At 39.0% G+C, this 22293-nt stretch overlaps 1 protein-coding gene across 11 annotated transcripts in view; it reads right to left on the bottom strand.

The window, feature by feature from the left end:
* LDB3 (LIM domain binding 3) overlaps positions 1–22293 on the bottom strand; it is a 189991-nt gene that overhangs the window by 36497 nt on the left and 131201 nt on the right. For 7 of the 11 annotated variants that reach the window (XM_075000116.1, XM_075000122.1, XM_075000124.1 and 4 more), the window contains 3 exons: positions 17876–18040; positions 7436–7483; positions 3211–3350 (listed from right to left, as the gene is read on the bottom strand). In XM_075000116.1, coding sequence (XP_074856217.1) covers positions 3211–3350; positions 7436–7483; positions 17876–18040 — 353 coding nt within the window. The remainder of the gene's footprint in view (positions 1–3210; positions 3351–7435; positions 7484–17875; positions 18041–22293) is intronic. The other 4 variants (XM_075000123.1, XM_075000119.1, XM_075000117.1 and 1 more) reach the window with 3 other exon arrangements.

Below are 22293 nucleotides of genomic sequence, written 5' to 3' on the forward strand. Positions count from 1 at the left end.
CACATAGGTAAAAGATCAGTGATGGCTTTTAGCTGTACAGTGACATAAGCTACTAGAAGCAAAGTGGATAGCTGTTTCAATGTGACAGTCTCAGTCCTGGGTTGCCTATTTACATAATGCACTGGCATCATAGAATACTCAAGAGATCACTATGTCCAGTCCCCAGCACTCCTGGCAGGAACCATCTTGAGCATCCTTAACAGCTGTTTGTCTAACCTACTCTTAATTTCCAATAATGGAAATTTCACAATTTCTTTAGGCAATTTATTCCAGTGTTTAACCACCCCAGCAGTTTTTCCTGATGTCCAACCTAAACCACTCATACTGCAGTTTAAGCCCATTGCATCTTGTCCTATCATTAGAAGTTAAGGAGAATATTTTCTTCCTCTTCCTTGCAACAATCAGTTAAATACTTGAAAGCAGAGGTGGCAAGTTATATGGACTTATTATGCCCCAGGACTAGGAATATTCTTGGTGTGGGGCTGGGCTACCGAAAAACTTGCTGCCTGCACTTCCTGCCTCTTGCATCCTCCTGCCACCTGGCATGTTCCCTCTTGTGCTGCCCCTGGGTGATTTAAAATGCTCAGGGGCACCCCACCACCAGCAGCAGTGCAATTGAGTTTGAGGGGCTTCCAGGGGCCAGGGTGTGGCTGGGAAGGGTGGAGGAGGAGTGGTGTCTCTGTGCTCTGTGCTGCTCCAGCTGCTGGGAGCAGCAACAGGGACACCCGCAGCCCCACCAGCCATGGGATGCACGTATTGCTTAGAATGGAAGAGCTATACATGCTGTAAGTTACATATGCATTGGCAAAGTTGTGAGGGAAAGTTTCCACTATGTGTAATGGCACAGTGTGACAGTTGGCTTTAAATCAGTACTGTCGATCCATCACTTCTATAACCACAATGGAGCAGTCTTCCAAACCCCCCATTTTAAGCAAAAACATTCTTGTTGCACAATCCAGGTCGCCTGCCTGTAGTGCCAATTTATACCTAGAAATCCAGCTGCCGTTTGCCTTCACATGAAGTAGCAGCAGTACTTTGTAGAGTGACTGAAATAAATTGCCTTTGGCTAAATCTCTTCCCATTCTTTTATGTCACATACAATATCTCTTATGTTTGAAACCATTTTGGGGGCTTGATCTATCAGACAATAAAATACCACAATTTGCATTCCCCCCACATCACATAACATGAACGTTCTGAAGGTGGGCTTTGAATTCCTCCTGCCCTCTGGGAGACACCATGTTCCTGTAATACCCATGGAATAATATACACAACAGGAAGATTTGAAATATGTGCATAGTAAGATTCCAGAGACATACAGGGTTTGATTTTCAAAGTGCCCGTTTTCAGTCTGAAATTGGGGCAGTGGTACACAAAGACAGTTCTCTGCAGAATTGCAAAACACGCGTGCAGGGCAATGGAAAATAAAGGCATTTCTCTGCCCAATGTATAACTAATTTAGGGCCCACTCCTGTCAGTAATGGCTTCTGAAACTCATTTACTTTAAAGGTAGTCATGAGTGCTCAGGGTATGCAAGGTTAGGTCCAAAATGACCCTAACTGATCACCTAGTCTTTCATCAGATTTCCCACGGATTTTGTAGATATCTTCTTCTCTATGTTCCCATCCCTATTATGGAAACAGATCCACTTTTTCTTTAAGCCAAAGATATGGGTCTTTGTTCTTCTTTGAAGGGATAGCAATAACACCCATTGACTTCAACAAGAGTTACTCCAATACAATGGTCAGAGAAAATGGACTGGCATACGTAACTAAGAACACAAAACTGGTAGAGTTTAAAGCTTTTTATTGATAATGATGTGGAGACCAGTGATGAAACAGGTCCTCTAAATAGCCTAAAATATGACAAATATTGGCTGAGTTGTGTCCCATCTATACCCCCACGAGAGCCTTTTGCCTCTCTTCTCTCATAATTTAAGATGCCTTCTCCTCTCTTTTCAGAACTTTAGAATGGATGAGGATACTGAACTATTGGCATTTACAGGCAGATTAGGCAGACTTTTCTTATTTTTGGAAGATGTAAATCATGGGTCAGCAACCCTTCCGAGGCAGAATACAGAAATTTGACCTCCTGACCTCTTTGCACAGTCCGAGAGCCAGGGATGCTTTTAAAAGTTACCAATAGTCCTACTTACAACAGCTCCATTAATAAATAATGAAGATGGAAAGCATTACTGTTTAGGTGGTGGTTGGTAGCGTTAGTTGGTCTTTTGTTAATCCACAGGTAGCATGGCCTTGAGCAAGCTCCCAGATGCATGGGGGAGGAAGGGCAGGACTGAGCTTCCACCTTGCATGCCGATGAAATTCGGCTTGCATGACACTCTTGGCACCTGTGCTGGTGGTTACTGGTCCCTGATGTAAATCACCCTTGAAGCTTTCTTTACAAGAGTACAGCAAGTTTGTTCACTTAATTAAGGATGGATATGGATAGGATTTTTTAACTGGTAATTAAGTTCAGATTTTTGTCCTTACTGTTTAATTTGTTCTATCTCAGCCAAATATGATTAGTTCTGCAGTTTTGTGGTCAATTTGCTAGGCTTGTAACACGTGAATACAAAGGAATGTTGAACAACAGTTAATATATTTTCCAAATACGATTGTAATGAAATCTGCAGAGAATGGGGAACAAATCATTGCAAACAAAGTGCTTTTCAGTAATCACCATTCCTTACAAGTTTGGGAAGTTCTGTGTATAGTGACACCAATTTTCCAAGCATATGCACACTATTAATCAGAGTGTAGTGGATTAAGCCATTAAGTTGTTTATATTTGTTTCACTTACACATTTAGGTGTACAGAGAGTTTAGAACACTTAAACCCTATTATCAATGTGCAAATGTGCCTAAATTCCCTTGAGCTCCTTTCTACATGCACAGCTTGTGGCTTGCAGATTCATTTCAGATGTACTGTATTGGGAAATTTAAGTCTCACTGTTTTCTTGTTCAGTGACTCCCCGCTCCTTCCTTCTTGTCCATGTCCCTTCCCCTGACAATCTCTTCTGAGCAGAGACCAACCCCAGTATAATTCAGAAGACACAACAGAGTGGATTTGAAATCAAGCCAAACAAGTTCACTACTTTCTGACATGACCAGCAAAATTTGGTTCTTTGTGCAAATGGTCCTTGCATTTTCTGCATTAAAAGCTACCAGATGTTGGTATGGATCCTTTCACTTCTTGGAAATCACCTTACCTGGCTGGTAGACAGAGGGCCTTATGCTAGCAGTAGTGACAACTCTTGGTTTTGGAGCAGGAACTGGACTTTCACTGTAGCCTGAGGAAGGAGCGGTACCCTGGGAAACCGGTGTTGATGTATAGGACTGGCCCGTACCTCTAAAAGCAAAGCAAAACTGTGAACAAATTTATAGACATCAAGAACCACAGATCAAGAAATAAAGAGATTTGTCAGCTTCCATAGAACCCCAGGGGATGCAGAAAAGAATGTGAGATTCTTTAGCCTTTGCAGTAACCATGATGAAGGCAGCCAGTGCAGCTCCCAACCCTGGCACTTTAACGACTGCTTTAAAAACAAATATAATGAAGAAAAAAGAACCTGTGGTCAGTGTATCTTTAGCACTGGCACCTATACAGAATCATTCCCTTTGTTTGGGAAAACTAACCAAATAGGAGACCTAATCAATCAGTCTCTAGTTTTGAGTGACCAATTGGAGGAAGATCCTATTTAGCAGGGGTTGATCATTTCAGACAACACAGCTAGGCGTGTGAAAATGAGATTCTTGGTCCTTTTGCCTAGTCTCTACAAAGAGGGTTATCCTAGTCTCATTGAAATCAGTGGGAATTTTACTACTGATTCAAATGGGAGCAGAATCAGAAACAAATTTAGGGACTGATACTAGTGCTACTAGAACTCATCACCTGCCTTTTTTCAGTAGGACCAATCACTTGCCCTTTAGAAAGCAGGGAGAAAAATATATCTGGTGTCTGAAACTAGCCCCTTTCCAGGTCTAGGTTGAGGTCATTATTTATTTATTTTTCTAATGTTCAACTTTGCAGAGTCCTCAAAGCCTCTGATTTGCAATTACATGATCTTTCCCTTATGCTCCTGGATTGAGACACTCTTTGAAGAATTCCAAACAGCAACAGTGAGGAACTGCAATGAAGAAAGTCACCGGAAAGTGGTTTTTCTCCACACACCAATGCTATCTCATCCCTTCACTTTAAATGGTTTCCACCACATACAGGACTTACAGTTTGGTTTAATGGCAGTCAGCACCTCCATAAAAATTGTCCCAGCACCCCACACTTTGTTATGGTTCAGGTGAGGAGACTTCAGTTTCATTATGGGAAACCACAAAATTATTTGCAGCTTTGATATACTAGTCTTCACAATGGCAAACTTTTTACACTAATTAAAAGAATTGAGTGCAATTTGGTCTGGATAATGGAGCACTGGACTTGAAGGAACATCCACTCACCTCAGAGAAGTCTTGTGAGGCATATATTAGCTAAATATTGCAAGATCCTACCAGTATACTGGGAAAAGAGATCAGTTTTGTTAGGACAGCCCATGGAATAAGTGGGAGTAAGGTTCCAAGACCTACGCTTCATTCACTTTCTTGAGCATACTGTTTTTTAAGAAACATCTAAAATATCCTCAAAAGCAGATCCATTTCACTGAAGAACATTTTTCATGGAAAATATTAGCCTTATTCTACTTTCACTGTACCATCAAACTGTCAAACTTGTGGCTGCAGCTCTGTGTGTGTACAAATTCGGACACATTTCTTATGCGTGCCCTAACACCCAACTTCTACATCGGAATATTCACCTCAGGTTTTCGTATGTAGATTCTTGTGTGTGGACTTAGGTACAACATACACACACTCTCTCTCTGCCCCCGCAAACCCCAGGTGTGGGCTTTGGGGATTTATTTTATTATATGCTTTTTAAGGGAAATTGAATGCTGGGGGAGAGAAGTCTAAGTGATGGCAATCAGTGAGAGAAGCAGATGAAACCAGCTACGTTTCCTTCTTCCCTGCACCCATGCAGTTGCAGGAGCATCTGCAGGGGAAGGACAGATCTGGCAGCTGGCTTCCGTGGCTCATCTTTACTTCTTTGACAGAGTAAGAGCTCTCAGTGATTCTCTGAGTCTGTAGAGCTCATTCTAACATCAGGCAATTTCCCTGATTTAGGTGCACGAGTTTATGGATGTTCCTAAGACCTGAAGGCCAAAAGCAGCAGTTCTACCAGGAGGATCTGCAGCTGTCTGCATGGTCAGTGGATTTCCTTGCTCTACTCTAAACCGACTTTGCTGAACGGTGTTTATGAACAAGGGCTGCAGCCTACCTGACTCCTCTCCTTCCAGGTCCTCTATCAGTTTACTTGCCTATGTACATGGTACTCCATCACCCAGCTCTAACTTTCCTTCTCCTCTGCTGATCAGACAGCCTACAAGCAAGTAAAGGGCCATTGCTCCTTTATGTTTTGCAGAATAGGGAACAGACTGCAGATCCATCAGTTTATACAGGCTCCAACTCTATCACTACCAGACAGATGAGACAGAATACTGGCCTTGTGAAGGAGGAAAGGGGTCACAAATGAAGAGGCAGGGAAGACATGCAAGGGGAGGAGAGACAGAAGAAAGCAGATGTTGAAGTTTACGTTTTGCAGCAAGCGCCATAGTCCAAATAGGAAGAGTAATTAAACCCTTGCCGAGTTTATGCAGGTTCCTTGCTTTCCCCAGTGCTATCCTTGCTGTAAAAATGCCTATATTTTCATTCAAATCTCATTATTTCATTGAGCTGCAAACTGGTAGTCCACTTCAGACTCATCTCCACATGTGCTGCAGGATTCAGAGGTTCTGATCACTGAAGGCTTGTCTATCCTAGAAAGGTTTTGACAGTAAACATAAAAGAGTATAACTATCACTGCAAACCCTCCTATTGGGAGGCAACACATACCGGCAAAAAGACAGCCCTACATATCTAGCTTACATTATTTCCTACTTTGGGGGAACTGAAGACTTTTCCCCCCTCATGTTACTGTACTTGCACATTCCTGGGCATCCCAGCTATGTCAACATGACTAAAGTGTAAAGTTGGCCTGAATTTGGTTCCGTTGTGCCATGAAGAATATGACATGCTGATTCTGATGAGTATGTGTTCACTGTGGAGTCTTTTGCATTGTGCCATGATTCTGTAATGATGAAAGCTGCTCCCAACAACAGAGAATCAAAATTCACGTCACTAACTGTTCATCTTTACAGTATTTCTTGTTGCCACCCCTCCTCAGTTGCCAGCTGCACTGGACTTCAGATGGAGAACAGTGAGAACTCGCACAGAATTATCACTCCTTTTGTATGCCAGACAGAAGGATTAAGAAGACCTCCATCCTAAATACCTTAACAAACAGTAACCATCTCATCGAACACTGCTGCCTACATTTGGAAATGCAAGCGTTTATGGGACTCTGTTTTAGTGGCATCCTGAGTTTACTGGAAAAAACACAGAGATAGTTTTGGCCTTACATGATGGTTTTCATATATTATCTGAAGATTTTTCATTATTTTAAGGTTTATTATTCAAAGGTAACACAGTTGCACAAGAAACCAGTGTTACTTATTTACTTTTAAAGAATCTCTGATCAACACTTGCTGTGTAGGGTAGGAGATTATAAAATTACCTTTATTATAAAACATATCTGAAATTCTAGTGTTCTTGCCCTTTGCTGAATATGTTCTGGTCTCAAACACTTCGGTTCATTGGATAAGGCCCCTTTTAGGGCTCTAAATGTGCATAAGGAATCAGGAAATCGGAATCAGCTGACCCCTGTTTAGGCTATCATACAGATTCATGATCGTCTGATACGTGTATTTCTCAATGTATTTTGGGATTGAAATCATTGCCCCAGGTTTCCTTATACTTCTAGGAAACAAATATATGCTAGAAAGAAAATCAACTGGAATAAATAGAAATATTAAAAAAGAGCATTAATGAGCTCAGTAACCAAGCACGGAATTCTTTACAATGATAACCAAACTGAGGATGCAGATTAGATTTAGTGATGGAGAGGAAAAGACTCCTGGAAGACAGGAATAAAGCACTGAGGTACATCATTAAGAGTTTTAGTGAAGCTCAGTCAGCTGTAATTTCTTCTGCAGAAAGTAAGGAGTTGTTAAGCAGTTGACAAAAGATAATGCTGAGGATTGAAGATGATTTAACAGAACAGTAAAATGATAACATTTCTGAAAGGCACTGAATAGATCTGTAACAGACAATAACGTGAGAGGCAGTGAATTAAATACTATGCTTGAAAACTATTAGTTATCAGGAAAAGTAGAAACATTTTTAATTAGATCACTTTTAAGTTAATAGTTCACTAGACGTGTACTAGTAGCATTAAAATGGCTTGTTAAGTACTTTTAATGTGTAGTAGCTGTAAAAGGTAATATTGTATACCTCATTTTTGACTGGTAGCTGATGGAGGTGGAAGAATGCCGGTTGAAGCTAAAATAAGACAAAAGTTTGTGGTTTTATGCAAAAGAAAATGTCATATGTAATCGAGAACCAAATTTATCAAGTAATTATGGCAAGTAATCCTACAATAAGATTCCAAAGGGAATACACACTCTATTTCATAAGCAGTATGTTGAGGCATGCTGAAGTACAGTACGTGCACTACTTTTTATCTGGGTTTCAAAAACTATGTCAAGCCAAATCCTGCTCATCCTACTCAGGCTACAAATCATTTCACAGCCTTACCCAGGTGAGGATCATTGCATTCATTGACGATAAAGCTGCATAAATCAATATTGGTGCTAATTCTTTAGCTGTAGGATTTTAGTTCTGCAATTAAAAAACAACTTGCTTTTGACAGTCACTAATTGCCAAGACAAAATAAAAAGGTGCATTCAGTGTGTACAAAATGGAGACTCCTAAGTAAGTGGAACAAAGTCTTAGTAAAGTGAACTTTGAATTGAAACATCACTTCTTAACTCTGGAGTTCAGCTCCACCCTAACTGTGGTGAGGCAAATTGCTGTCCCATAATAAAGGTAAGTGGAGATGTAAATGAAACCACAGCATCAAGGTACTACCTCCATCTTTTCCCTGGTTATTTTTCACTCTGCGCTAATGTACAGGTGCTGAACAGAATTGTTACTTAAGCAGATAGCATTTTTCTGTTGTTGAACTGAAAAACGATAAACATATTGGGATCAACCAACTTAAAAGTCCATGTAAATTTGATCTTGTGAAGTGACAGATGGATTTTTGTGAAATGATGGATGTATTTTTATAAATGTTAAAAAATGACTGACCATAGATGTGTCCATCTGATTCATGTCAAAGTAAAGCTATAGGTGGAATCCTGAGTTTGATATAAAATAGGAGCTCTGAACTTGTCTCCAATGAGGCCAAGATTTCACCCTAAATATCTTAAATATTATCAAACTAAATATTTAGTCAACAATGCTTTAATCCTTATGAGATGTGAAAGAATCAGGTTAACATTGCAGGCTTTAAAATAAGGGGGAAATATACTCAAACAAGGATTAATGATAGTCTCCAAAAATAATTCTATAATCCCTTCCCCTGAAAATACTTTCTTGGAGAAAAAGATTTCAGCAATGGAACACAGAGTGTTTCCACTGATGAAAAGTCATTAAAGAAACAGACCCATCTCACTTCAAAGTCAGATTTCATTAGCTAGGAACATTGATCAAGAAGTCAAGTGGTGCCATGCATATATCCCAGGAGGCTTAAGTAACCAGGGAAAATCCATTGGACCGAATGAGGCAACATGGAGACATCTCACTCCCAGAGTAGCTGAGTATCGGTTTGGAAAAAGGAGAGGCAGAAGGCTCTTCTAAGACATGGTGGGTCTCTCAGGGTACGTCTAAACAGCAAGGTTATGTCAGTATAAGTGATTGCTATTCTGAAATAACATTGCAAGGGTCTACACATAGCAACCACTGTTTTGAAATAATTTCAAAATAGCAGACAGCTTATTTCGATTTTGGTGAACCTCACCGTATGAAGAATAGCGCTGGTTCCAAAATAGGTATTTCGGAACAGGGGCTGTATAGGCAGGTAATAGGGGCTAATTCAAAATAGGGGGCCCTGGGGTGCATTTACACAGCCGCATTATTTCAAAATAGCTAACCGCTATTTTGATATGCATTTTGTGTTACAGATGCACTATTTTAAAATAAGCTATTCCAGAAAATCTCTTCCAGACTAACTTATTCTGAAATAATGCTGCTGTGCAGACAGTCTCACAGATTTAAGAATGTACTGAAAAATTCTATTACACTGGTGGAATGGACTAGATTATCCCACAACAGCAGCAGCAGAGTTATTGCTGCCAGCAACTGCTTTTTTCTCCAAAGTTTTTTGGGCAAAGATTTTTAAAAATGGGTGTCTAAAGTTGATTTCCTCAGTCCATATTTTAGCATCTAAATAAGTTGCTTTATTTCTAAATGGGAGCTACTGCATGTTGAGCATTTTGAAACACCAGGCGCCCTATTTAGGTGCAAAATTATGGACCTAGGCACTGCATCAAACTAAAAGATGGAATATGAAAATTTAAATGATTATTCTTTTCGACGTTCAGGTTTTTTTTTTCTAAGTAAGCAACTTCGAAGCAGAGCATCTACACACACCTTACTTTCAAGTTAAACTTTGAAGTAGGGCACTACTCCATTCCCGGGAATAGAGTAGGGACTTCAAAGTTGGGCTCAAAGTTAACTTCAAAGTAAGGGAAAATGTGAGTAGACTCTCTGCTGGCTACTTCAGTGTAGTGCTTAACTTAGAACTTAACTTCGAAGTTAGTTGCTAGTGTAGACACACCTTATAAGTTTATATTTAAAAATTAAATTAGCCATGCAATTAAAGTTATCACAATGGTGTCGAGATCTTTAATTAGCTGTTGATATGTATATTATATAGAAATCTTATATAATTAGCATGCATTTTGAAGCTGTGAAAGCAGTTAATTATAATTCTAAGGATACAAATAGATACAATTCATTTTGTACCAGAATATATTACTCAAAAATTGTGCAACTGAAGACTATGGAAATTGCCAGGAAAGTGGGAGATGTTTAATGGTTACCAAACTGTCAGAAAAATTCTTACAAAGAGACTTATGACAGAAAATTCAATTATCCCATTTCAAGTTGAAAAACGTCTTTGTGGGGATTTACAGAATGTTAATCTTATTTCAAGGATCTACACAAGGGAGAAGTGGCAGCTTCTCAATCTGCTTTTTTAAAAAGTCTATACACATAACAAGCTAAAGAGCTATTATGTGAAAACCTACCTTCATTCTTCCTGAAAATCCTAATTTCAGTAGTTTTACATGACAGTCTATAAATTCAATGTTCTGTTTTTTAAAAGTGCTAAACAGCTATTATTTAGGTAGTACCCTTTTTAAAACATCCCTTTTGTGATTATATACACAACAGGACATAACACTGCCACCATCATATTCCTCTAGAAGGATATTTTCCTTTCATCATTTATTTTTTGCTCGCCTATTTTTTTTTCAACTTTTCAGTTTAAAAATTCTTCTGCACACAAGTCAACGAGGGTTTTGTCTAAGTAAGGGTGTCAGGATCAGACCCAAGGAATTTAATGTACTAACACTGTTGCATTTAGACAGCCAAATCTGAAAGCTACAAAAACAAACACAAGCCTATGCCTATCACTGTTGTCTTTGAACAGGTACATTGAGATGGTAGGAGATCTTAGATAAGTGTGTTGTCATTACAGTTTACACTGATGTACTGCCAAAACTCAAGTTAAAGACAGTGTGTCATCCTTTAAGATTTTGATCTCTGCCACAAGTTAGTACAGGTTGAGCCTCTCTAATCCAGAACCCTCTCATCCGGAAACATCCATAATCTGGCATGATTTTAGTTAGCTTTATGACTATTTATCATGGTTGTGGCCAAGTTTCCTGTGGTCCCATAAAGTTTGTTTACAGCCACCAGTCCTGGCTTTCAGTGTTCTGTGCTGTTGTTTAGCTGTAATTTGCCCCTAAATGTCTTCTAAGAGCCCAGTAAGATATGGAAACATTTGTAATGTGCTAGGAAATATTGACCTCTCATGGTCTGGCAAATTCTCTCATCCATCACCTGTCAGGTGCCCTGTGTGCCAGACAAGAGAGGTTCAACCTGTATTATGTAAACAAAGTGGGTCTGATTCTCCTCTCACATACACCAACAACAGTAAATCCATCAGACACCAATGGGTTTATTGGTGGTCTGCACCAGTGCCAGAGGCCCCTAATGCACTGGCTTAGCTTTGTTTGGTTTACTGACAGTACCAATACAGACAGAGAATTTGGTTCCAAAATTCTATCAAAAAAGCAAATGTGAACAAATTAAAAAGTGAAATAACAAAATAATGCCACAAAATGATAAGAAGGAGGATCCCACTATATATATTTGTATACATGCCTAGAATTAATGTGACAAAATGTAAACAAAGAAATTAAAAGATAGCTACTCAGAGACATTTCAAGATATACTATTACATTTTGATTTGAGAGTTTCTCAGCAAATTGTGCAATGCTAATTTAGGGCAAGAGTTTATACCTGATTTACCCTGTGCTTTCACTTCAGAGCATGATAACTTTACTGGACTGGTTGACATTTAAAAATAAATCAGGAAGATGGCAAAATAACAAAACATTCATAGGAAAAAGTGAAATAATAAATACTAATTGTCTACAGTGCAACTACTCTAAAGATCTTATATAAGTGGTAGAGTTCTATCATTCAGAATAGACAGAAACAATTAACAGAATCCCACCCTGTTCAGAGTCAGGAAGGCAGGAAGGTTCATAATCACAAAAGCAAACTCTAAAGTGATTTAGACAGTGCCTTAAACTGAAGAACTGACAGTTTTAAAGCTTGGTATCTTCTTTTTCTCTTTCCTTTCACTACACCAGAAACCTAGAAATCGAAATTAACAATACACAACAAAATATTTCAGCCCAAGGCATCAACATGCATTTCTTACCTAAGGTTAGGCAATAAAAACAACATTGTAATGGTGACATTACAAATTGAGCCCAGAGGAAGAAGCAAGGAAAGTATTTGCTTTTTCCCCACCCCGGCTTTTCTACATTGTGGTTCATTGCCATTTAGATGAGATGTCTTTCATTATCTTTTGGAGGAAAGAGCTGGCACCAGTTTTTACACAAGTTATGGTTGGCCTCATGAATTGTGTGTACATGCAGACACAAATTCTGCCCTCAATTACACTGGGCTCAGCCTAATGTTACATGGGTGTAAATGAAGGAAAAATATGGACTAATGTTAAGAAAACACACATCAGATAATTTTTGTATCTCAGGATTTTAAATTTAGGTAACACTTCCTTAGTTTTATTCATGAAGAGCAACTGTCCCATGCCATTAACTCTGATTGCAGAGCCCAGCTCTGAGATTTTATAGACATCAGGCTCTAAATTTGCACTGCTTTCAATGAATGAATCCCTCAGCTGGAAAAAAATAACAGAGACCCTTGGGAAGTGGGATCTTCTGTAACTCCTCTGTGGACCAATCCACCTTGTCTTATGCCTATTTCACTAGATACTGTACCAGAGACAGGACAGTAACACCAGGCTGAGTGGGGAGCTTTCAGAAATTGCCTTGCTGTAAGAAGCAGTTGTGACAAAGTCTCTCTTAAGCGATCATATTTTTTCCTCTATTGCTTTCCCTTTCATTCTGATGGATTTAACCAGTGATTCTGAGTGCATGCACGCACACACGCACACTTTTTATATCCTAGATCTCTCTTGTTGCTGAGCGATGACTCTCAGCCCAGTGGCTGTCACAACATAATGACTCCTCTGGATGTTAAATGTCAATGCCAGAAGCACTGGATTGTTGCATCATTGGGAAAAGCCAAGTTTAAAGGAGATGGCTTCGACTTATGAACAAAAGATCTTTATAATCAGCTAAGTTAATAAAACAAATGCTTTGCAGAATAACCTGAAATTTGAGTTATGAAATTTTAGAAGGTTACTACACTAGAGCTGAATGTTGGCAGGATCAGGCACTAAGGATCTTTGGAAAGATATCAGTATATTTTCCTTTCAGTGGAACAAAAAGTATCAAATAGTGGGACTGGTGTAATCCCTGGTGTAAACCCAGTAACTTCAAAGGGATGAACAGAGCCCAATGTATACAAAACAATTAGATGGAACAAATTTTCAGAATACTACACATGAATGTAGCCTCACAACTCCCTAAAACTCCTGGAATTAAGTCTATGCTCAGGCTATGGAGAGAAATGTATCCCTAGATCTCTACGTAAGTCATCTGCAAAAGCGAAAATGCAATGATAGCTTTGCTGTATACTGGGTTGGTTCTCTACCCTGGCATGATTTATAGAGGGCCTAAAATATAGTACACAATAAATGTAAAAGTAAACTCAAAGGGAAATTCTTTGGAGCCAATGTGCAGTTTCCAGTCCAATTACCTCTGCTGTGGACTAACAAAGAGCAGTTGCTTCTATGCTCATGTTTGCTACTTGCTGCAAGCAGCTTCTGAGCATCTATTATTCCTTACAGTTGCTATTCTAATCTGTTTCTTCTGCTTTCTTTGCTTTATCATGGGAAGCTGAATGGACTAGCACATTTAGGAGTCTCTTCATTTATCCATGTCCAAGTGCTTTTACATTTGCAACTCCCACCGGCTAAGGGGAATAACCCCTGCAAATCACTTTAGCAGCCATGCTAAAAAGAGAACCCCGGGGTAGCAATCTGGAAGTTTTGGAATGCAGACTGACAAAATTTGGCTGTGAATTCCCTGCCTAGCAAGAGGAGGCTCCAAGACTTACATTTGTTTACAATTGTTGCTCTCATCTATGGATATGTTTTAATCATACAGAAAGAAATATTTCCCAGGAGGTCACATGTCAGCTAGGACCATAATCTCAAAAGAAATAGCTTTTCAGCACCAATCATCATGCCTAACTATATGAAGTTTTATTTTTTCCTCGCTCAAGTAAGAGATTTTCTTTGGTACTTAATTATTTCTAAATCAATCTCAATGATCGCTGATCCCATTCTCAGACAGATAAATTCTAGATAAAAACTGGGGAGATCTGGATGGGAGGGTAGTGTTCAACAGGACAAGACGACTCCAGCACCATTCACAAGTCTGACCAGGCACAGCACAGTCAGAAGCCAATGCAGTAATAGAATTTGTTTGGAAACACTGAGCAGCCTGCCTTCGGAAAAAAGACCTCATTAAAATGTTGGATTTTGGAAAACCAAAAGCAATGAAGTCACCCAAATTACGGGTCCCTTTAAAAAAATCTTAGCTCTAGAGATGCAAAGCTAAAAAATGACACTGAGCTGAAAACACCAAAGCTACATCTACACTAGCCCCCTCCTTGAGAAGGGGCATGGTAATGAGGGAGCTTGGAAGATGCTAATTAGGCACTGACATGAATATGCAGTGCCTCATTAACATAATGGTGGCCACACACAATTTGAAAGTGCTGCTTTTGGGATGCACACCACCCATGTAGAAGGGGACTTTCGAAAGGACCCCCTGGACTTCAAAAACCCCTTCTTATTTGGTTTTAGGAAGAAAGGGATTTTGAAGTTCAGGGTGCTCCTTTCAAAAGGCACCTATCTACGTGGGAGGCATGCATTCTGAAAGCGTTACTTTCAAATCATGTGTGGATGCCATTATGCTAATGAGGCACTGAATATTCATGTCAGAGCCTCATTAGCATCTTCCAAACTTTCTCCATTACCATGCCCTTCCAAAAGGAGGGGGCTAGAGCAGACATAGCCAAAGATATTTAGTCAAGTGTCAGTGAGAGGACCCCTTCCAAGATGCTGAACCTTTTGAAGGTTTTATGGCAAGATTTTCCACTCATGACAACATCTGTCTTCTCAGTGAATTCCCTAGCAATTATTTTGTGTGTGTTTATATATAATGTGTTTATATATGAGATAAATTTACCTTTGGTGTATTTCCACTGACATCAGTGGAATTATACTAAGAATGAGTCTGGCTTAGCATGTCTTAGCTTGCTGAATCTGGAAATTACACAACCATATGGAGTGCGTAGTGCACATACAGTAAACTCTTGCATAGCCGGCAACCCTGGGACTGGGAGGTTGCCAGATATTCAAATATTCTGAAGAACACTAAAGAAAAACCAAGATTAGATATTGAGAAATAAACAAAATGTATGCAGAGTACTTTATTTACCAACAATAGTAGCACTATAAACTTACACTGTATTTGTATTTACTTTTGCTATACTGTACTTATGGAAAAGGTAATTAAAATGTACTTTTGGTTAAAATGCCATTTATTGGATAGTTCTGGATAACAGCATGCTGGATATGAAAGAGTTTACTGTATTTACACTTCCACCCCATAGCACTTTCAATTCTGCATTGTTGCTAAAGCAATGGCCATATAGATGTGAAATATGCCTGGGTGGTCACTGATATTTTCTCTAATGTTCCCCTGGTTTTTATATATACAAATTCCCCAGATTTTGCCTTTGAAACAGTGTGCTCTTTTCACTGCAAACAATGCCCTCAGTTAATTTTTCTGTTTTATGCTGAGATAAAGCTCATTGGGAGAATTATTACCTCAACCGCATTACTGACTGACTCAGTCGATCATTATCATCAAATTTTGCTCAAATACATCTTAAAATCCATTGTCTTCTCTTCTATTAAGCTTGATGAAATGTAAATGCTTCACACCAACAAGGACAGTCTGGTAGAAAATGTCATGGTAGTATTCTTTGTTTCTAGTGCTAACTATTTCAATGTTTCACCCACTAGGGATTCGTCATTACATTCGTAACAGTTGGCCTGATGATCCTTTCAAAACTGTTCAGCTAATCACAATATGATCCCAAATTTTTCACCAAGTAAAATGAAGTTTGGTGTTGCCACATCTCCTAAATAGACAAATACTTGAAACTTGAAAGTGACATACAACTAGCTGCCTGGGCTCTGAGAACATTTTCAGTCACCTATGTTAACCTTCATCTTTCAAGTACTAAGTTTTTATTTTAGCTTGGTTTTAATTCTGAATCAAAATAAAAACAAACATGCTACTTAATAGAGTAAATTTGACATTTCTCAAATGTTATCTCCATAGCAAGAAGTTAAGAACCTCAAACTGGAGCTAATAATGAAGAGTGAAAAAAATCTAACTAAAATGTAAAAGGAGAGCTGTTTGCAAATATACCTATACTGAGCAGAAATAGCAGATGAAACAGTGGAAGATGCTACTGACATGTTCTTGGACCCAAGGAAAGGTTTAAATTGTGACAAAGAGCAGGGGCCTGCAAGCACTCTGCAGACGACACAGTAAAAGCATGTATGAAACAGTTTTACAAGGAGAAAAAGAGTGACATCTCAGAACTGAGCCTTGTATGCATTCAGGTAGAAAAAGACCACTCTAGAGTTACCAGCAACATGTATTTTCTGTGGAATACATCTGCGGACTTACAACATAGCACAACCAAGCACATTTCTACAGAACAGAAGACAAAATGCAGAAGTTACAGGAAAAAAGAAAAAACATAAAACAGGACTCTCTGGATAGTTAAGAAATGTGGTAGTTCAGACAAGTAACCTTTGTGACTTTCTACTTTCATACTTTCTACCTTGCAAGGACCAAGATATTTGAATCAGAAATCAAGACAAACATTTCAGTATTCAGCTACTGTCAGAATAAAGAGCACAAGGATCTTAGAATCTTCTTTTTGTCATGAATCCCAAAAGGTTATTTATATTCTTACCTACATGGAGTACAGGTTTGCCTTTTCGATAATGTACTATACACTCAGTTTTCTTCATGTAGCAGTTTATGTAAAGGTATACTGAAAGCTAAAATTATTTAAATAATCATTACATGTTAAATGTTTTGCAAGCAATGATGATGTCAATATAATTATGAAAATACAGTGTAGTATTTTGCATGGTCTTCATTGCTGGCAGGATGTCTGTCTCTATGGAACCAGCACAAAAATACAGAGTGAAAAAAAGTATTTAGAAAGAAATTTGAGATATTAGCATCTGGAAAAGGTATTCATTCATAAATATTTTAGCGTCTCTGTGAGACAATACCAAGTAAAAAAATAAAAACTAAGGCTTTTGAAGAGAAAGAACATTTCCTACATTCCCATTCGCAATTTTAAAATATTTGTAGATCACCTTTGGAGCCTCCCCTGTTTGAGAGTAGTTCATATTATTGAAGGGGAGCCAGTGTGTCATCAATAGGATTAAAATGCATTTTGCATATTCCTCTTTGAACTTGTAAGGGGAATTGTCACTAGTTAGGTATATTAAAAAACACATGGATCTTTTTACTAGCTTGCCTAATTTATTTGCCTGTTTATGTCTTGATAATTTTTACACTGCTGTGATGCAACGTAAAGGATTTTCATTTGCTATTTTAATAATTATGAAACTTTGGTGCCTTTCTCATGATTGAGGACAAACACAGTTCTATTTTTAACATGATTTTCTTTTTTTTCTTTTTTTTTTGTGTGGAAAATGTAAGTTATATTCCTCAGAAGAATATTCGATTAATTTTGTCCAAGAGATCAGAGGACATATTGAAATTGTTTTGCAAATAAAAATTCCACGCTCCAACAACAAATTCAACTTCAGAATACATAAAACTTTGCTACATATTTTCCCAATATGCTGCACACTTAGGGTTGCCAACATTTCCACCATTTATGGTAAAGGTGTCCAGACTGGCGGTATTGGAAACCTGGCCTAGATAAAGTTCTGCCACATCACCCGCCCTGTGTACACACAAACACACATGCACCATTTCTAAACATCAAACAGAGAGACATTTACAAAAGGACAATGCAAAAAAGCATTACCTGTGGAAAGAAGAGGAGAAGGAATCTTGTACAACAGAGATGGGAGTGGCTGATGATGGTGTCATCTGACCGCATATGTTTTGAGCAGGAGTAGGCTGATTGGCTGAGGCAGCTGGCATAGCAGAGGCAGAGCTGGTAGACACTGGCGCATGCTCAACAGGGGTACTAATTAGAGTTAATTAAATAAAACAAGAAGCATCTTAAAAACGCATATATTTATAAAGACAAAAAAATCCACTGTGTTTAGGCCCAAAAGTTTTAGAGTGGCAAGCTGCACTACTGGAGAAAAAAGCACACATATAGAAAGTCAAATGCACACTTATTAAGCTTTTTTTTGGTAGATGAATTAGGGCTAAAATGAGGTTCAATGCTCAGTTCAATAATGTTCTCATTTGGTTGAAATTCCTCACATGGCACATAAGGCCTTACTGCCCTAACCTGCTCCCGCTGGAGTTACTGGCAAAAACTCCCAGCACATGAGACTTAGGAGGTTGTATAGAGACCCGCAAGAGTTCTCAATGCTGAGGTAAATTTCATTCATTTATGCATTGCGCTAATGCCCATGTCAGGGTTTACATTAAGTAAAAGCATTAAAAAAATTAGACTGATAAAAGAAGAGCAATAGTACAGTTGTCAGAGGCCTGAGGATTACTGAGCAGGGACTATAAGGGAGTGATCTGCTTAGTGCAATATGCACCATGGTGCCACGCTAGGAACCTAATTATTCTCTGCTCAGCCTATTTTTTTTATCTCAACCAAAGTCTGAGTATGAACAAGAGCCATGCTCTTCACCGCCTCCAGCATTAGGATGGAAGAAGGGCTGGAACAGCACATGCATTTGCTTCACCAGTCCTACGACAGCTTGGGAGATGAAGGTTGTTTCTGCTCCTTTTGTCACACAAGTGGAGCAGGAGTAGATCAGAGCAACTATCTACTCTGAGCTGATGAAAAACTAGGCTTACTGAAACAAAAACTATTTTCTTGATTACAAAATATTGACTGTAACACTTTATTTAGGTTCTTCTGTGTCCTTCAGCACATATCTGAACATTTCACAGCTGTTCACAGATTTTATCCTCACAATAATTCCGAGGTGAGGAAGGATTATCCTATTTTACAGATGTGAAATTGAAGCACAGTGTAGATTAATTGATTTGCAGCAAGTTACATGGGAAGTTTGTGGCTCATGTGGGAATTAAAACTATGTGACGTGTCCCTGGGCCTGGCCTATTTACTAAACGCAGCATGAATAGCACATGCTACATTAAAGAGAGACTCTCAGAGTTCCAGGTCCTCTGCTGTAATGTTTTAATTATACAGATGTAAAAAACCAGAAGGCAAATAGTGAATTTATTAGCCAGCTGTCAGCAAATGAAATGAATATGCCCAAGTCATTTGGAATATCCTCTTTGACAAGGAAACAAACAAAATTAAAAAAAAGGAATGGCAAAAGGAAACAATTTTATATTTACAAAAAAAGTCCCCATCTCTCTCTCTCTTCATATATTGTATCTACTACCAATAGCTACAGAAGGAATTAGCTGGTAAAAATATCCTTCACATCTACAATTTGGGTTTTCAATTTTTTTTGTAGAAATTTTCCAGCCCTCATACAGATATGCAAATCCCTGTTATTCTTCATGTCATATTTTAACTTGCTGTGGATTCATTTGCCTCCTCCACTATACCAATACATTATGTGTCATTTCAAACATACAACGCCGTAGCTGCACAATACCTTGGCCCCAGAGCTGTGAATCCAATACCATGTTCACAGATAAAAGAACACACAACGTTTCTGACCATCTCTGCAAGCAGGAGGTAGCTGCATTTCCTCTTTCCGGAATGGATCTCACAACAAAGTGAAGATACTCCAAATTTTACTCTTCTGTTTCAGGCCTAACTAATTTTTGCCTCAAACAAAAATGAAATTTAGTGTATGTTTTTTCTTCAGAGAAAACATAAATCTGCAAGACAAAAATCTATGGGAAGAATCTTGTTCCCACTAAAGTCAATGGGAATTGTGCCACAAGTTTCACTGGAGTCAGAATTTCATTCCGTGATTATAACCCAGGGTTATTTTGTTCTTTTAGTGGAGCTTTTAAATATGAGCTGAATCACATTCCCAGTAATTAAACAAACAAAAGAACACGAAGCACTTGTATGGATATGTACCAGTGTGGGGGGAAGGTTCAATGTGGATGAGCATGTTATTTGTAACAAAAATGAACACAATCACATTAGTACACATTATAAAGACATTAAAAAAAATCATGTTACGTGTTTTTAAGATTTCTTTACTTAGGTACTTGTAATCTAAAAGTCACAGAGGCCTGAAACCTTCTCTTGCAACTGCAGATCACTAGGATATATATTGGTTATTTCAGACAATAAGAAAATAGTTACACACATCACATATAAATAACAAAGATAGCAATGTAATTTTGCTACCTATAACTACTGCACTTTGGACCTAATGCTCCATTTACTTTTACCATTAGAATCCAGAGTAACTTCAGCGTTTTTACTGGAATCACTCCAGATTTACAACAGGACAATGACAGCAGATACTGTTCTATGAATGCTTAAGGTGACCACATTGTCCCATGGCAAATATGGGACACCAGCCTCTATGGGTGGGGGGCAGTTGTCCTGTGTCAGGGGTCCTCAGAGATGGGAGCTTCTGCCTTATGGTGAGACACTGGGAATGGGGGGTCTGCAGGCTCCTGATGACGGGGGAGCGGAAATGGGGCTCCACAGCCTCCTGGCAGGGGCACTGAGAATAGGGGCTTTGCTGCCTCCCAGCAGGGGGGCTGGGGAATGTGGCAGCTGCACTATGACAGGGATCCCTAGCAGCGGGACTGGCATGCCAGGGAATGGGACAGCTGCCTCACAGATGGAGCTTCACTGCAGCAGGAGCCATGGGATGAGGCAGGTAGCCCGTGGCAGAGCTCCCCAGCAGCAGGAGCTGCTGCCCCGAGATGCAGGGTGCCAAGGAACAGGACAGCTGCCCTGCAGAGGTGCTCTCCGGCAGTGGGAGCTGCCGCCCTGTCACAAGGTGCCAGAGAACCGGAGCCCTGCTAAATATGGGACAATTTGCCGATTTTCTTAGAAAAGTCAGGACACTTGTAAAACAGCTTAAATAAGAAACTGTCCCGGTAAAAGCAGGACACATGGTCCTGCTATGAATGCTTGTAGTTCTGTTGAAATAATTTTTTGGTATTAACCCCTGTAGAACCTTAGACTGGAAATACTGGCCCTACTAAAGATGGTCTGCCACTGACTTCATCTGAGCCAGGATTTCACCTTTTGTATCTGCTGGAGGCACTTTCTATTCATTTGAAAAGAGCAAGCTGGAGAAATGTGTGGTGATTTAGCACGTCTCTCTCCATTTTTGGTGGGGAGGGGAGTAGGATGGGGTTAGGAATAATACTACTTAGCATTTCACAATGCCAGCAGCTCAAAAACTCTTCATAAACATCAACACTTGGAATTCTACTTTTTAGAAATGGGGAAACAAATCCAAAAGGGAATTCTGCCCTCCATTAGCATTTGCAACCCACTGAATGAGTGTAACTGGGGGCAGAATTCAGAGTAACCAAAGACCACAGCAAGAATGAGTGACAGAGACAGAAGGTTCCTAGCTGTTCTTCAGATGTCTACTGATTGACTATAGAGGAAGTCATCATTTACAAAATGAAATAGCAACCATGTATCAGAGCATGAGTAACAATTGTATGATTAAAGTGATTAAATCATCTTAAAGTGATTTACTCTTGTTGTTTCTCTGCTGGTTCTTTGCCGATTCACTTTTAATGACTCATCCCATTCCAGCAGACTTACACCATTTTATATTTTAAACAGGAAATCAAAGGAAAGTTCTGAAATAGCTTAACGTCGTTAATAAACTACAAAATGAAATGTTCAACATGGTAAAGTTATGTGCATGAATATACACACACACACACACACATTCTGTTACCATTTGATGTTCATTCATGAGAAGGAAAACAGTTCAGCAGAGGTTAAGCAGATTAGAACACAATTAAGATACATACACAAAACCACTTGAAATAAGTACCAATTACACTCCTCTACTCAAGAAGAGTCCTAGCCCTATGAAATTCCATACCTAAGACTCTTTCAATAGTAACTAAAGAGCAGTTTATTAAAGCACTAGTTAGCTGCTTTCAAGCAGTGCCCAAAGTTGTTTTTGTTTCAGTTGTTCCAAAGAAATCTCTGGTAGGGAAAAGGTTTGAAATTGAAGGAAGAGAAATCAAAATGAACAGTCAAAGAAATAACCCCTTCTTTTGTAGACTATATTAATGATGGAAGAGCTGGATAGCAGAACACAACATGGATGTGTTTTGGACTCGCATTAGTAGAAAGAACGGCTAATTGATCAGCCACCGAATAGA

The sequence above is a fragment of the Carettochelys insculpta genome, chromosome 7 (genome assembly GCF_033958435.1).
Source record: "Carettochelys insculpta isolate YL-2023 chromosome 7, ASM3395843v1, whole genome shotgun sequence".
NCBI lineage: Eukaryota > Metazoa > Chordata > Testudines > Carettochelyidae > Carettochelys > Carettochelys insculpta.